Source organism: Xenopus laevis, chromosome 7S, assembly GCF_017654675.1.
Source record: "Xenopus laevis strain J_2021 chromosome 7S, Xenopus_laevis_v10.1, whole genome shotgun sequence".
Classification (NCBI taxonomy): Eukaryota; Metazoa; Chordata; class Amphibia; order Anura; family Pipidae; genus Xenopus; species Xenopus laevis.
In genome coordinates this window covers 32552125-32570447 of record NC_054384.1, presented here as the reverse complement: position 1 = coordinate 32570447, position 18323 = coordinate 32552125, and the positions used below count along the sequence as shown (strand labels likewise).

The window sequence follows — 18323 nt, the reverse complement described above, 5'->3', positions numbered from 1 at the left end:
CCTGCTCCCCCGGTAGTTCCGCCACTGGGTCTCTGGACCCCCGCCATTGACTTCGACATGAACTCGGCAGGTTTTAGGTGGCGAATAGTTAAATTTGAATTGTTCCAAGGGTCAAGGTTTGATAAATCTCGAAATTCAAATTCTAATTGAGTTTGAATCATTCCAAATTCGAATTTGTGAGTTTTGACCAATTTAATATTCAATCCTGAAAGGGGTGGTTCACCTCTAAGGTAACTTTTAGTATGTTATAGAATGGCTAGTTTTAAGCAGCTTTTGAATTGGTCTTCACTGTTGATTTTTATAGCTTTTTAATTAATAGTCCTTTTCTTCTGATTCTTTCCTGCTTTTAAATGGGGTCACTGACCCCATCTAAAGAAACAAGCTCTGTAAGGCTACAAATGTATTGTTTTTACTAATTTGTATTACTCGTCTTTATATTTAGACCCTACCCTATTCATATTCCAGTCTCTCATTCAAAACAATGCATGGTTGCTCGGGGAATTTTGACCTTAGCAACTAGATTGCTGAAATTGCTAACTGGAGAGATACTGAATAAAATGCTAAATATCTCAAAAACAACAAATAATAAAAAATGAGAACCTATTGCACATTTTCCGGGAATATCACTCTCTACATTATACTATGCAAAGTTAGCTCAAAGGTGAACAAACCCTTTAATAAATCTGCCCCTAATTGTACACTACTTAAAGTACTAGTATATAGTATACACACACACACCCATTGTCAAACCACATTAAACATAGTGCAACTCTAGAACATGTTCCAATAGAGCACAGAACACTGCTAGTAAGATTACGAATGCATGTAAATATTTGTTCAACAAGAAACTTGGGCCTTTCTCCTAAGCCTTTTCTCCTAGCAAGCATTTGCCTGTTGTCTGCACTGATTCACTTTGAGCTCATATTGAAAAGCAATCTACTTTTTCTTAAATTTAAATAAAATATTAAAGCTCAATACAAAGGAATATAATGTTATTTCAGCATCTCAACGGTGGAGGATTTGAGTTTAGACAAACATTTTTTCAGAATGGGGTCACCTTGGCTGAGCTTTATGTCTTTACTGTTTTAATTCTGTGCACCGGGCCAATCTGTTGTCTACTTTGCAAATTACCTATAATTTGCCACTTCTAAAAAAGATAACATGTGAAAATATCACCTCATGACAAGGCATGACATGTTTTTAACTGCCTATTTTTAAATACTTTTAAAAAAAGCACCACCTTGATTGTAGTAAAACAGAAACTACACTTTATCTTTCACATGGATTGGCTGGAAACCATGATAAACAAGGAACAAAATACTGATAAATTTTTTACGACATGGTCAAAATATATTGAATCTTTGCCAGCATTACTTAGGTCTCTTACGATACACGCATTCCGTTATACACCATGGTACGATACAGTGATACTCACGGGGAATCCGATGGTTCTGGAATCGTCCCAATATCTCAGAGGACATCGACCAGTTCAACGCCCTTCCGATCACTCGCCCCCAGGGACTCATCTTACTAACAGGTTATTAAGTTCTTACTCCTCCAACCCTATATAGGGTCTCTATCTTGCTCTCTCTAATCTTTTGTCTGAGCTATTAGTTTAGTTTATTTTGTTATCGCTGTTTTGGATATGCTACTTCTACTGCATTTGCATATTGTTACGGTTTTAATGTGAATCTTTTCTTTTCATGCTTTTGGCCTTGTAACTATTATGTGACGATAAAAACAAGTTTGAAAAAAAAAAAAGTGAACATCTACTTTTATGCAATGAAAGACACTGGAACCACGAGTCCAGTATTTGTTTATTCAGTGGCCATGTCGTGTTTATAGGATAGAATTACCCTCTGTTGGCAGTAAAGAGCTTTAGGGCAGAACTACACGAGAGCTTTTATCTGCGAAAGCATCCGTTCCAACTCGCTGAGATGAATCACCTCACGCCGATGCGCTGAATCTAAGGTAAGTAATAGGAAAATGTCAGACGTTGTCGCTGCGTGCATCTGACACGTCACGACACGATTGTCGGATGAAGATACAACATGCAGCATTCGCATCAGACAGTCGTGTCATATCGGATGCATGCAGTGACAACGTCCACAATTCCTATTGCCTTAGAATCGGCGCATCCAACGTGATGCCTGCGATTCATCTCAGCACGTCGGAAACGGATGCTATCACAGGTAAAAATTTTTATTATTTGTGGTTATTTAGCTTTTTATTCAGCAGCTCTCCAGTTTGCAGTTTCAGCAATCTGGTTGCTAGGGTCCAGATTACTGTAGCAACCAGGGTCAGACTGGGGGGGCCGGGCCCACTTTCTTGACGGTACCTCCATGATTGCTGGCGTTCAACGCCTGCATGAGTGGCGCCACTTGCATGTGCAGATGGTGCTGCACGGCGACTAAAAAAACTTTTTTTTTGTTGAATGCGATCGGGAGAGGGGCCTGGCCTGGCAGGGGCCCATTAAGGGTCGGGCCCACCGGGTTTTTTCCCGGCGTCCCAACGGGAGAGTCCGACCCTGGTAGAAACCATGCACTGATCTGAATAACTAAGAATATGAATAGGAGAGGCCTGAATAGAAAGATGAGTATAAAAGCAGCAATAACAATAATGGCATTTTTTTTAGAAGGGGTCAGTGACAGCCTTTTGAAAGCTGGAAAGAGTGAGAAGAAACAGGCAAGTAATTCAAAAACTATAAAAAAAATAAACAGTGAAGAACAATTGATAAGTTGAGTTGTGTTAAAGTGATAAATTGAGTTAAGTAGAATTTGCCATTCTGTAACATATTAGAGGTGAAATAACCATTTAAAATGGGATTGACCTAACCATGACTATTCAATAAGCCCATGGCCTAATAGGCGATTGCTTTACCGGTGTATTTCTACCAGAGGAGAATCGCCAACTCTGGCTGCCTCATCAAAATGAATGCAACCAGCTGTCATGTTTGGTGAATGATTTTTGACTGAATATACAAATATTAGTTTGTGTTTTTGGGAAATCTGCCCGTTCCCACTGGGGAGAGGTGGCTACCATTCAATATATTTCTGCTGGTGGAACAAACATCTGCTGTGTCATGAGAATAAATATGTACTGTTAGCAATAGAATTGTATTTCCTTGAACTCTTTTATCTATTCCATGCCAAGTGTTGTCTATCTGCATTATAAGTAGCAATCAGCACGTGTTTTTGAAGGAAGGATTTTTATGATGAAGTAAATAGGAACTTGGCAATGGGGCTGCAGTAGATGTGATCTACTTGGATTTTACTAAATACAGTACCATATAAATAACTGCTTTCTAGACCAAGGCCGGTTGGTCTTAGTAATGCATGGAAAGAAATCTGGCCATATACAGAGGGTGGCTGTCCATGGGACATTTTATACTTGGAGAAGGGTTTTTAGTGGTGTGCCAGGGACTGGTCAAAATATAAGGCAAATTGAAGAGGCTTCAGATGGGGGTTTTCATTCAGACAAAAGTTTAAAAAAATGGACAGGTGTCTTTTTCAAGCTAAATTACAATGTAACATTTATGTAAGATACAACGAGCCCCAGCACACAAAGAGTTAAAGGAAGCAAGTTTTTCATTGCCAAATTAAACCAAATATTACTGCATGAAAAGAAAGAACTTTTGTTTATATCTAGACTACACATATATATATATATATATATATATATATATATATATATATATATATATATATATATATATATATATATATATATATATATATATATATATATATATAAAGTCTTGGGGGCATATTAACTGAAACTCAACCAAACTCCCAAACCCGAATGCCCTTAATTTACCAATAATTATTCTGAATAAAATCGGTGCAAAATCGAGCGTCAATTCAAATTGTGCTACTCTTTCGAATCGTCACTCCAAAAACTAAATTTTATCGTGTTGTGGCACGCAAAATTTTAATTTATCAGATTATCGCACAAAAACCAACGCAAACAGCCCAAAAGTATTGAGAATCCTATGAAACAGAAAAACAAAGCATTTATTTAGGCACTGTTAGGTTTTCACAAGCCACTGACAATCAAATACTCATTTTCTGGCACTCTGTGGTCCAGGTTGGATGTAATATGTTTATTTTAGGCTGCCCTTATGGCTGGTGGAAGTGCAAAGCCATCTGGTGGACATGTTTTCTTGCTGTGACCATACTACAAAACCCTTTAGTCTTTTTTTCTTGGCAGGATGTCTATAGTCACCTTAAATGTCATAAAACCTATTCAACGCCTGGCTGCACTGACCTGACAGTTCTTGACAGTAAAGCAGAACATTGCAACTCAGGAATACATATTTTTATATGGCCTTAAAGCATCATTGCCACCTCAGCATTAATGAACTCCGCACAACTGATGTGATATATATTAGAGCCTGCTATGTCACAGTAAATCTCTTTAATGTTTAGTCAGCTGTTGCATTATTCTTCTACAAAAGTGAATTTGTTATGCAGCTCACTGTGTTCTTAAAGTCATCAAAGTACAGCTACAAGAAAAAAATAAAGCTATACTATTATCATGTGGAAACTACAAAAATGTGTATTCCTCATGCCAATGGGCCATAGGAAGGTTCTTTTTCCATTAAAAAGTTAGCGTAAAGAGAATTGGTTTTGCTCAGAGTGTAACCTACATCATCCCAACACCCAAATGATACCTACTGTTTATTGAAGCAGGTATTGTGGGAACCCAGGAGCTACCAGCATTGTTTGAGGTGCCCTAGCATTGACAGGTGCACTTGAACGCTCTTTGGAACAGGGTCCAGACAAATACAGTGGCATCAACTGAATATACAAGGAGCCACTTTGGAAAGAAGTACCTATAATGAATGGCGTCAAAACAGAGTCCAGCTGTGATGCAAGTACTTAGGAGTTCATAGGTAACTAGGAGAGTGAAGTTAGAATTGACAGTGATGAGTTCCACCCATGAAACAGTCATAGATTCCACTTGGATACAATAAAAGCTTATGCCTACTTGCCTAAAACGCTGCATCAATTTTTCACTTGTTCCTATTTTATTGTAGGTGCAAGGTAGAGTGCATTTAGGCAAAAGGGAAACCTATAGTTAGCATATATGCCTTAACCTAATATTCAGTTTCAGACTTTTCTAAACACATATTGGGAACTTGGAATAATGGACTTTTATTCACTATTTATTCACTATTTATAAAGGTTTTTATAATGGAAAACAATGTATTTTAAGAAGGGGTTAATTATAATATGGGACACATGTGATTATGTGAGTTTGAGGGAAGAGGCGGGGTCACATCTATAAAGGTGTTTTGTCACCTTTAGAACTATATCCTGATGAAGGGAGGTTGTACCCCCCGAGATATTGGTGGAGATATAAACAAATAAAGAAGGGGCAATTTCCCCACTGCAGAGAATTGTGTGTGTGCGGATCCGTGAATAAAATGTTGCTGTTGCTGTGGGACCGTGCCGGGTCAACGGAGAACCAGCACCACTACTGCAGAGTGAGTGAATTTCTGGGTGTGTGGTATATCTATAACATTAAATTAACCTAATACTTAGTACCAGCCACTATCTGCTTGCTGCACCTATAGACACTTAATTTAGTGCCATAACATTAGGCTGCGGTTTTGATAGAAGAGAATAAATTACCAATAACTCAATGGGGCAAATGTACATTTGTTCCTGCAGTAACAGAGGTACACAGGGCTTTTTGCTCCTCTGTACTGATTTGACAGAGTTCCCTAAATGTACAGTACAGTTGTGGCTACACTGTACACATCAACAGATTTATGGACATACTTATTAAAAGTGCCTTGTTGTGGAGCTTCCAGAAAAGAAAACTTTTAGTATGTTAATGGTTTCTAGCAATGCAGGTGGTGCACTGAAATGGGATGAGTGCTCTTAGGTGAAAATAATGTAAAATCCAAAATGCTAAGGCAATATATGTAGGAAAGTAACTAGAATGTTATACGATGCAATTAAAATATTTTTCCAATGCAATGCAGTCTAAAAAACGGTTATGTTGAAATTAGCGGCTAATGTCTAGATACAGCTAAAAGGGCCCAGTCCAAACACCTCTTCATTGTTTTAGATCTAAAGTAGGATGAATGAAATGACAAAAATGTTGTACAGTTATATCCAGCAGCACCGATGCTGATGTTTTTATAAAATGCACATACAAAGTAACACTTTTCAGGCCCTACTGGGTCCTTTATCACACCTTTAAGTGCTCAGTAATGCCTGAAATGTTCCTTTACCCTATATTTATTTATTTAAATATTGCTAAGAGATACGGGTACTTTTAGGAAATATTTCTTTTCTGTTGAAGCAAATTGGTGACAGCCCCAGATGGGGTTCATAACCTTTTTCTGGAGCAGCTAGAATATAGTTTTATGTTAGAAAAGGTTTTATATTTATAGGCATACCCCTATTTTCAACCTCAACTTTTAAATATCACTTTATTTTAACAATAAAATCCTTAGAAATGATTATCAGGCAAAGCTAGACATTTGCATGCATAGCAAATATAAGTTCTCTCTAATTTACAAAATAAATGTCATTTTACAAAAACTACAGATCCCAAAAATGAAATTTAACATGCAAAAAAAAATATTTACCAAAATAGAAAATTAAAAAGAGCAATGTGTGGTTCTCCACACATTTGCAACAGAAGTTTAAAAATAGCTGAAGCCAGTTGGACTATCCCAATACAAGACATGAGAAAAGTTCCTTAGCTCAACATTAGCAAGAATAAAATTCACCATCTGTTCCATTAATGGAAGTGCAGGAACATAAACACAGTAATGATTCTGTAAAATCGAAATGGCATTAAGGTTGCCAAATAGGCATTTACGAATACTATTTAGCTTTGTAGTTCATCAGCTATGGCATCTGGAAAGGAATTGCTTTTTTAACTCCTGCCTAACGGCTTCCACTCAGCTCAGAAACTCCAAGAAATGCATATTTTTCTTATGTAGAGATAAATTAGAACACTCCTGAGGCCCAACAAGATGATGCCCTCTTCTTCAGAAGCATTCATGTTTGCTTCATGTATTCTTTTCTGCAAATAAAACTTAAAAAACACTACCTGTAGGCATCATTATTACTATGCCCCTTGCACTCCACATCAACCAATGGGATCAGAGCGTGATTTGGAGAATTTCTGGCCTGAGCAACTTTGAGATGGTACAATATAAACATTCAACAAAAAGAACATTGTAAAGTGAGGAGTTATGGTTCCCAAGTTATTAGGTCCCTTCTCCTGCACTCACTAGCAAACCAGTTCAGGCTCCAACTATCAAATAGAATCATAAAGTTACAGAAAGTTGTGAGTTAAAACGTAACTTTTAAATAAGACCAATAAAAAACACTGGGCCATGCCCACACAGCACACCACACTAAGTAGAAACAAAACACTGCTGTGTGAGCAGTGCAGGACTCTAGCCTTAAAAAACATTCACTTAAAACTAGCATATGGGTGGACAGTGCGGGTATGCAGGAACTGCTCTTGGTTGCAGGTATTAAAGTATCTTGGAAAAGTAGTCAGCACAACGATTATCTCTATAGAGACTTGGTGCACGTTCCTCAGTGGCCACTTTCCACTGATATCACGACAGCCTTTGTATGTAGAACAGCACCAGACTGTGATCCTTTAGTGTTTAAAAAACCTTTATTTGCTTTGGGCATCAACGCAACGTTTCAGGCCATGCCGTTCTACATACAAAGGCAGGTATTAAAGTAAACATGCCAACGTGGCTAAGTTTAAATAGCCCGCTCCCCCTCCCTTCCTTATCCCCAATTCTACCTGTCTATGCAGGGAACAGAGAGGAGCTAGGTCCCCCACCATCCACCTATGCAGCCCTACGCGTTTCGCCAGTACACTGGTTTCTTCAGGGGCATAGGTGATGATGCTGCGTCTGGAGAGGCTTTAAATAGCCTTCCATTGGCTTCCCTCGTGGTCGAGCAGTTGTTTTGCGTCATTTCTGGTCGTGCTCTAGATTGTATGTCTTGTTCAGGATGACTTAGAAGTATTGCACCTGCACGGCGTCCGGTTTGCCAGTACCTGTGCATAGGCATTAACGCGGCTGCACGGTTTCCGTTTTTACAGTTCTATCGCATTATGAGAGGGACATGTGCATAATCTGTGAGCACCAGTTCTAGCTCATATGGTGCAATATAAATGAAAAGGTCACCATCATGTTTGGAAGACATTGTCCACGTAGACACCCTTTATATATAAAGACAGTTGTAGCATAGTAAAAAGAAGCTTTGAATATGTATGAGCAAAGAACCAGGGCCAGGCCAAGTCAACCAGGTGCTCTAGGCAACCTGACCGGCCACCGCACTCTCCCTGTGGATGTACACCTGACTGTGTGCACCTGACCACGACCGTGTATGTGCTTAGCAAAGGAAAGGAAGAGGAGAGCGACAGAGGGTGGTGAACGTGGACTAGAGGTAGGCAGAAAAGGTGGCTGCCCAGCGCCCTCTAAAGAAACAGATGGGGCTACATTATATCACCTGATGTGATGAGAAACTTTAAAAATACATGAAAAATGTCATTAGAATGGGACCATATAGTTGGAAAGCTTCAATGTAATGTATACAGAAAGGAATTAGACAGAAACTGTTACCAAAAAATGGGTCAGATAAAAATTAAAAAAACCAAAGTAATGAAACTTGAACTCATGCTTATAAAAAGAACCTGAAACAAGAATTCTAATTTCAATGTTCCATACCCTTATGAAAGTAACTGCAATCAAGCAATCAGAAGACAGACACTTGGAAAACAAGAATCAAAGACCTAATTATTTCTCTTCAAACACACATAGGTAAAAAAAAAGTTATGATATGATAAATGGATGAAATAAGAATTCATACACTTGCAGAAGGGTTCTTGAGAAAACAACTTGGCATAGAGAAAGAAAAAGATACTGGATGGAAATTGCATTGTTACTAAAACGCATAGATGAAAACTGGAAAGCATTCCTTAATTATTCTAGTTACTGGCCAATAGTTGTATGCAATTAGGTGTATTTCCAACAAAGCATATATTGTTTTAACAACAGATTTTATATGACATTGAAACTATATTTTTTAAAATGTATAAATGTTACCAACACATGAAGGCTGTGTTTGCTTATGGCCTATAGAAATGCAAGAAGTTTTCACTGACCAATCCTGGCAAGTAACAGTACCCATCATGACTGCATAAAGGCTTGAATACAATTACTGAGTATCAACAAAACAGTAAACTTTATATGATTTTACTTACATTGTCCACTGTAACTTCTCATTCTTAATGGAGCTGTATAAGGCCTTAAGAAAACAGAAACACAATGTGTTAATACATGACCCTGATAATGTATTGATTTACTCTACCACAAATAAACTGGCTTATACTGTAAATCAAAATGCTAAAAAATGCTGAAAAGATCTTGTGTAAGAAGAATGTACATGTAAGAAGTTGTAGGTGATACTTAGGGGCAGATTTACTAAGGCTTGAAGTGAATTAGAGGGAATTTTCGAAGTAAAAAAAAATCGAAATTCGAAGTAATTTTTTGGATACTTCGATCATCGAATAGGATACTGCGACTTCGAATTTACTTCAACTTCGATTCGAAGTAAAAATATTCGACCATTCGATAATCAAAGTACTGTCTCTTTAAAAAAACTTTGACTTCAATACTTCGCCATATTAAACCTGCCGTAGTGCTATGTTAGCCTATGGGGACCTTCTACAACATGTTTCTAAGGGGCAGATTTACTAAGGGTCGAAGTGAATTCGAGGGAATTTTCGAAGTAAAAAAATTCTAAATTCAAAGTAATTTTTTGGATACTTCGACCATCAAATAGTATACTACGACTTCAAATTTACTTCGATTCGAAGTAAAAATCGTTAGACTATTCGCCCATTCAATAATCGAAGTACTGTCTCTTTAACAAACTTAGACTTCAATACTTCGCAAATTAAACCTGCCGAAGTGCTATGTTAGCCTATGGGGACCTTCTACAACATTTTTCTAAGTCTTTACACATCGAATAAAAATCCTTCGAACGATCGCTAAAATTGCTTGAATCGTTCAATGATTTTTATTTTCAAATGAGTTTTTTAATTCGATGGTCGAACTTCGAAGTTTTTTGTACTTCGAAATTCGACCCTTGACAAATCTGCCCCATAGTCTTTACACATCGAATAAAAATCCTTCGATCGTACGCTAAAATCGCTCGAACGAACGATTTTTATTCGATTGCAGGATTGCCAAATTTGCTGAAAAAACTTCGAATTCGATATTCGAATTCCAAGTTTTTTAATTCGATGGTTGAATTACAAAGTTTTTTGTTCTTCGAAATTCGACCCTTGATAAATTGGCCCTTATAAATGAAAGAATGTAGAGACTTAATAACCTAAAATTTGTGTTGCACTAAAGTGAATAAAATTGCAGCTAAATAACTAGCAACCATAAATTGCTAATCCAAAAGGCAGTTAATTGTAAACAATAATCATGTGCATAATATGATCAATAAACAATGAAATTTTCATGATTTCAATAAAATGTGTTTAATACATATGCTTGCTCTATATGCCTAACACAGCCACTCTTATTAATGAAACTGATATACCTGAACTAAGGACTTTTACTGCCTTGATCGTCTATGACTCAAACATCCTTCAAATGCAAGCAGATACTTCCCCAGGAGCGTAAAATTGGTTCCAGCCTACCAAGTAACTAAAACGGTGTTAAATCTTTGACCTAAATCAATTTCTGTTTGTTTACAGTTGGGTTTATTTATGTTTTAACATTTTTTGCACTTGTTCAGTCAAGGAAATCAATGCAGTCACAGTAATGCAAAGAATATAGGTTTTCTGTCCCAAGTGTATATTGATTTAGGCTGATCGATTCCATGCAAATAGCAAAAATAAACACAATTCTTGGGAACACACACGCATACAGTGTGCATTGGCAATATGCGAAGAATGCAGAAAAAGGAAATTGTCGTTTTGTCAGTTATATTACCATACTGCTACAGCTACAGTCCATAAATTAAGTCTGGTTTTACAAGAAAATCAATTCACATACAGAGGAAAGATCAAACTCATTACATTTTAATTTTTGGCATTTTGTTACTGAATGTTCTTTTTGGAACAGGTGACATAGTGCTTGCAGAGAGCTTTTTAAAAATTAACTATTGTTTCCTCCAACTGGAGCGTGGGCTGTATTAGCCTACACATCCAGCGGGGGAAAAGATATATAATATATATTCATATATAAAGTTGTTTAATAACAATTTCCTGTGTCAGCCACTGACATTTTTTGGGCAAAGTCTTCTGTACCACTTGACTTTAGTAAATCTGGTTCTTCTATAGTATATACTCAGGATAACAGTTTGAGAAAACTCTATTATAGAGTTTTATTACTTTATTGGTGCACAAAGTACCACTGCTACAAAGTTAGGCATATGGAAAGTGCAAATATTAGTGTGTGCTCATGACGTAGCTCAAATTCCTTCATTTCAGTTTGGCTGAATGTATATTTCTTTCACTGATAGGAAAAGCAATCACCCAGCCCCAGGCTGCAACCATTTGTAGTTTGAGAACTAAACAGGAGGAAAGGTGCACATATACTGTAACATTCCTCCCTTTCAGATGAAAAGCTACAGATGACATTTAAACTTTCAATAACCTGAAAATTATTGGAGTCATCAATTCATTTTCGGAGAGGGAGTGTAAAATTGGGACACAATAGCACATTCCTTTTCTGGAAGAATGGGCTGAAGGAACGACTAGATAGAGACTGCTTGAATGTCATTTCAGTTTGTCTGCTTCCATTTCCCATGCACTTTCAATCATTGACCTTACAATGCAGGATCCAGGTAATTGCATTATTCTTCGACAAAGAGATGATCTTTCTCTCATGTTATTATCACGTGCCTGACATCTTGCCTTCATGTTCATTGAGAACAAAAAATAATCTTTATTTATTTGTAAAAGCCATGTGATACTGTTCTACCTGATGCATTTTAAAAATAGCTCTTGAGCAAAATAGCTCTGCTTGATAAAGCAGTAGGGATGGATAAAGCTCTGTGGGTTCACATCTATAGTGTTGCTAGGCAATTTCTTTGATATGATGCTGGATAACAGGGATGTCACATCTGAGGTCTTCCTCAACCATAGATTCCAAAGTTCTCCAGTTGTTTGTTGCCAGTGCAGAATAATGGGAGGTGGACTGCATTTATGGCTTTGTTGCTATACAAAAACAGGCTTATCACTTAGAGAATGAGAAGGCACAGCATGTACTGTTGTGTGATTTGTGCTCTTTTTCTCTTTTGCAGGTACAATATTTGTATCGATTTGTAAATTGTGTAAACAGAGAAACAGAATTGTAAAAACTGAGATTAATTCTGTTTTCTAAAAAATCACAGGGGGATAGGGCATATTTTCAGTGATGTTTATTTATTTTTTAGGGCTTATACATCATTCACATCAGTCCCTGTCACAGTGGAGCTTACAATCTAGGGTCCCTCTCCCATTCACACACAGTAGGAATCATTTTTTCGGGAGCCTATTAACTCGCTGTATATTTTTGGCGTGTGGGAGGAAATCGGCGTACCCAGAGAAAACATACCCAGACACGGGGAGAACATACAAATGCCTTGCACATAGTGTCCTGGCTGGAATTAGTAAAGCTGGAAAACCTTTATTCACTTGTATTTTACCACAGAAATAAATCACAAGTGGGGTTGGTATATCTCTGTATCATATTAAGTAATAAATCAACCTATGAAAAGTCCTATACTGTACCATAGCGGCTCAAAATTCATTAGAAACAAAGCTTTGCATGCATAGAGCTAATTGCTTCATAGGCAGAATTTGTATTTTAAATGTACTGTATATACATCATTTCTGTTTTTTGCCTTGGAGCATAGCATCTCTAAAGACTAAAAAATCATACCAAATCATCTCAAGGCCAAATGTATCCATAATCAATCATTTTGATAGGAAAAGTCTTCCTGTTGATAATGAAAGATGTTATACATCACCACTTTCACACATGTACTTACAGTAGTTATCTCACATACCCATCCAGAACTAATGGAAGTGTGTGTACTGTACCCCATTGATCATCAATGCATTAGGGTTCATTTACAAAAACCTCAGGCCTGTTTTTTTCACTTTGCATCCTGCCCCACACTTTGTAAAACAGCAGTCTTGAAATTTGTTCCAAACGTAACCCAATGAATAAGCTGATTGTTCCAACCAATTTATACTGCAACATAAGGCAATGTAAATTGTATCATAAAGTCTAAATATCAATGCTGGGTTTACTAATGTATATTTTGGGTAACAACAGAAAGAAGACAAGTCTTTATCCTGCCATTTATAGTTAGATAGGACTCCTACGTGCAAAACCTTATACAGGTATGGCATCCATTTTCAGGAAACCTGGTATCCAGAATTATGGAGAGACCATCTCCCATAGACTCCATTATAATCAAATAGTCTGAATTTTGAAAAATTATTTCCCTTTTCTCTGTAATAATAAAATAATACCCTGTACTTGATCCCAATTAAGATATAATGAATCCTTATTGGAAACATAATGTTATGATTGGTATCCCAAACTGAGAACAAACCCCAAGGTCCCTGTCTCGGCTCAGTCTTCCACCTTTCAGCCACCTTTCACTTCACTCAGGGTATAATAAATTCAAAAAATTCTAGGTTTTTTTTTTTCACGAAAAATTCAAATTTTTGTAAAAAAATAATACCTAAAGGGACACAATCAGATTTTTTTTTCTGTGACTATTGTCTTCATTTATATGATGGTCCAAAAAGTCATTATTGTGCACTGATGCCAATGCAAACAAAATTTACCATTTATAATACCGTACTATTTTGGTGGGGCAGTCACAGATCTGATAAGATACAGAGCATTTCAAAAAGCGGGTGGGAATTTTAAGACATTGGGGGCATGGATGTGCATTTCTGGTATGACCTGTATTCATATGTTTAAAAATATCAACATTATAATAGAGAAGAAAACAGAGTCCTGCTTACAACCTTGAAGTTATTGGAGTACAATTAAGCTCCAGGAACAACTATGTATGTTATAAATCTATTAAAAATAAGGTAAATCTGTTATGAAATATTGACAATGTAGCAAGTATCTTGAATGTTATGTGAAATGCTGAAAGGCTGGAGTATGAAGGATCACTTCTTGAATTAAGGGAGATGCTAATTCAACTCAGTCTGTTTATTCATAGTTGTATTGGATTATGGCGTCTTAATAAAGTCCCCAGTGAGGTTTAAAATATTGATGTGCAAATATACAGTATCTGTTCATAAAACAAGTCCCTAGAGCGCTGCTGCTTTTATGTATCTAGTACACGACTAACAGTCACAGGGAAATGTATCACCTTTTCTAATACAGATATATAGTATATGTTAAATGAAGAAAAAAACTGTGAAAAAAAGTGACTATGTCGTTTTAATAAAAATTTAAATGAGTGCAGTGCAGAAAGTAGTGGTGTAACAATAGAGGAAGCATACCACACAGTAGTTTGGGGGACAGGGGGGCCCAGAAAGCAGGGTCTGCTTCCCCTCTATCAGCCCTTTCTTGACAGGGAGCAAGGCACATTCACTTGATCGCTAGCAAGCGAGCAGGAAAATGAGAGAGGCCAGCAAAGTGTATCCATGGGAAGTTCTGGTGGTGAGCACCGCTCCCCTCTGAAGATTTTTTGCTGGGGGGCCTGGCGCTTAGTTACACCACTGCCAAAAACATGCCAATGATGCAAATGATCACCTACTTGACTTGAGATGCTTGATGGCATGTTAATAATGAGGAACTTTCAGGATACCTCCTCAACACCATTAACTGTTTTCACAGTTTTTCATTTTATAAGGTAATTGTAAAATAGTAACTAAAGAACTGTAGAATTGTTTGCCAAAACAGTTTTTCTATTTCCATGGGTGTTTATTCCCGCTATAACACATCATATATTTTTATAACCAACCAAAATGGGGAAACCAAGAAAAACAATATCGTCAAGCAGTGATGCTGTTTTATGCAAACTGGAACAACACATACATGTTCAAGCACCCATTGCATTACCCATAAGGGTCAGTCATCAAGCACAGGGCTATTTCAATGGCACAATGGCACACCAAGCTTTCAGGGTTCTCCTCAAGTGGAAGCTAGGCATGCTACAGTAGTCCCTATGTTTCTACTCTTGGTCACTACTCTGGGGTAGTGTATCAAGAAATCAAACCCTTACTAAATCCCTTTGGTGGAGCTCAGCCTGCTCACTTGCTAACCCTATTCCTATCAAACCTACGGTATGTGGCCTATGACAGAGCATATGCTAACACTTACTAGGCCCTACTTAACCTAGGTTCCAATCTAAAGAAAGAACCCAGAGCACATATGTGCTTCAGCTTTTAGACTTCAGAATCTTGACACAATTTGGCCAGTTCCTGAACTGCCAGGAGCATACTTTAACACAGAGAAGCTATTTCCCAGCTATGCTAAGGACCTGCTTAGAAGAATAGAATTGTTTTAAAAAGACAAACAATTGGGATGCCAAGCAGCAATGTTGTTTTATGCAAACTGGCACAAAAACACTTTTATAGGCTTGTATTTATGATCAGATGTAATATTGTGATAATATCTCTTCAATATAAGTAGCCTTTATTTTAACTGTAGTTCATGTAAACAAGGTACTAGCGGCTTGTGTCATAGCTCCATAAATATAAGGCTGCAGATATACTGTAAAAAGCAGCATTTTACAGGGTCAGTCTCAGATCAGAAAAGGACAGGGCTTTTTGTATAGTAGGCAGAGTTTTTGAGACATTTGGCTCATGGCTGTACATGGTGACATGACAAGGTATAACCTGTATGCATATGGGTAAAAATATTAACCTTATAATACAGATATTGACCTTGACGATATTAGAGTGCAATGAACCTCCAGGCACAACTACAAACGCTATAAATACAGTAACTGCTGAACACTGACATTTGAAGCAAGTATTTTGAGTGTGTTGTGAAATATTCTATGTCTAGAGAATGAAGGATAGGTTCTTTAAAGTGAGGGAGGTTGCTAATTCACTTACAGATTTGGGCGTATATTTATCAAAGATTGAATTTACAGATCGCTACAGTCTTCTGAGTGAAATTCTGCCACTCTCCATTCATTTATATGGGATTTTGAAAGGTGTATTTTTCAAAGGATGATCTTTCACTTTCACCCATTGATAAATACTCTTTTAAAAATCCCACAGAAATTAATGGAGAATGGCAGAATATCACTCTAGAGGACTGTGGCGATCTCTAACTTCATTCTCTGATAAATATACCCCATGGAGTAGGCCGTTAGACTTTTCCAAAGAGACTGGATTCTTTTAAGATTTTGAAGAGTGGGGATTGCAATAGGATGTATACACTTTCAGAGATTCAGTAGTTGGTTGAGTATTTAATAAGAAATGTACAGTTACAAAAAGATGGTTTTATTGTGTTCATGTCATGGAAAAGGACAGGGAAATAAAGAGACTATAAGCATTTAATATAGTATTTTCACCACTAGGAATATACTTAGGGGCAGATTTACTAAAGGGCAAATTGGCTAATGCTAGCGGCCAAAAATCACATTCGCAGGGACATCGCCAATTCAGGCGCAAACGACAATTTGCTTACACATCTTCGCTATGAAATGCTCGCACTGGCGAAGTAATGCTAGAGAAAATTTGCTAGCGTTCGGCGTCCAGGACGAAACTTCGACTATTAGTGAATTGGCGTAGTCTTATCCCATTAGCCACTGGCAAAGTGGTGTGAGGTGTGCGAAGCAGACGCTGGTGAAAATTCACCCGTTACTAAAGTCTTTGAACTGGTGTAGTGAATCCCTTTAGTAGTTTAATATTCAGGTATCTTCCACCCTTGCTATCATCCAGAGCATATAATCAGAGAAAGACGTGTAGGGTTAACATTGGCGGAACTACTGGGGAAGCAGGGGGTGCGAGCACTAAAACGCAGTCTGAAAATTGCGTACGGAGGGGAGCCACGCACCAGGGCCCGCCCCCCTCTAGTTACGTTGCTCAGGGTTACTGATAGCAAGAAGTGCAGGAAGCTGCTGCTAAAGTGTCCTTTATTAACCACACTATATGTTTCGAGCTGCAAGGCTCTTTTTCAAGTGTAAAATTCGCCCGTTAGTGAATCTACCCTACTGTTTAGTGTAAAGAAAAATAAAATAAAAAAATAAGATTATAAAGCAAGTACAGTTGGGGGATGCTATTTTATTCAGGAAAAGAGAGGACAGGGATAGAGGGATCCAGAATAATGACTTGGTCTGGCTGTAACAATGCCAATACTATATAGAACTTTGCTTTACCTACAAATCTTCTCTCAATGGTACAGCTTAGTGTTTGTATACTGTTTATTAACAAAAGATCATAGGAAGGGCTGTTTTTTCCTGCCTATAGAAAAGACTGTACCTGTACAATACAATGTGATTCTGTGTGCCACACAGGAGGGGGTAGAAAAGGGATGAGCATTTCCATGACATTCTTTAGACTGATGTTGAAGGATTAGGTGAGGCTCAAAATAAACAACTGTTCAGATAAAATGAAAAAGGTCCACAGTGGCAAATCAAGCAGCTCTCCAATTCTACATTATAGTTGGTTTTTTTTTTTTTCATACAATTTGAATTTTAAGGACTGATACTAAAAAATTAATATTACCTGACTCATGGATTTAGAATTATATAATAACAAAACAACAATATTATTTTTGGTTACACATATGAGAGTCTGTACACTGAAATCTAAAGAGTTAGTTTGCCAACTTATTTCAGATTAATTAGAGTTATTCACCACTGGGTCACAGTGACCTGCAACAGAAAGAGAGCTGGACCCCACACATTCATCAGGAATAACTAAATTAGCATGCAGTTTTAATGAGGAAAACAACATATTTTGGGCATACATGGTTGATGTAGTTGCAAGTCAGAATGTCCCAAACATCATCTACTCAGTCACTACTATGCACTTGTTTGCAGGGGTATGTTGTATGACAGGCCTTGAGAACACCTATTACCTGTGTAAGTCAATTTTAAGTGACCTTGACCTCTTATATCCATAATAATTACCAACATATATAGCAATGATGAATTAATCAATCAGGACAGCGAGAGCAAACTGTGTCATATCAGTTGAATATATATTTATCTAATAATACTGAAACATTTAACAATTAAATTATGGGTTTATCATCTCCCATTGTAATCAGTGTCAAAATTACTGAAGAAGAAGCAAGGAAGATAAGGATTTGGGAGGTGCAAATTGGTAAA

At 37.3% G+C, this 18323-nt stretch overlaps 1 protein-coding gene across 1 annotated transcript in view; it reads right to left on the bottom strand.

The window, feature by feature from the left end:
* Nucleotides 1–18323, bottom strand: part of LOC108697211 (PH and SEC7 domain-containing protein 1) — a 115158-nt gene that overhangs the window by 30404 nt on the left and 66431 nt on the right. Inside the window, exon 10 of the mRNA XM_018227127.2 lies at nt 9259–9302. Within this exon, the coding sequence (XP_018082616.1) occupies nt 9259–9302 (44 nt within the window). The remainder of the gene's footprint in view (nt 1–9258; nt 9303–18323) is intronic.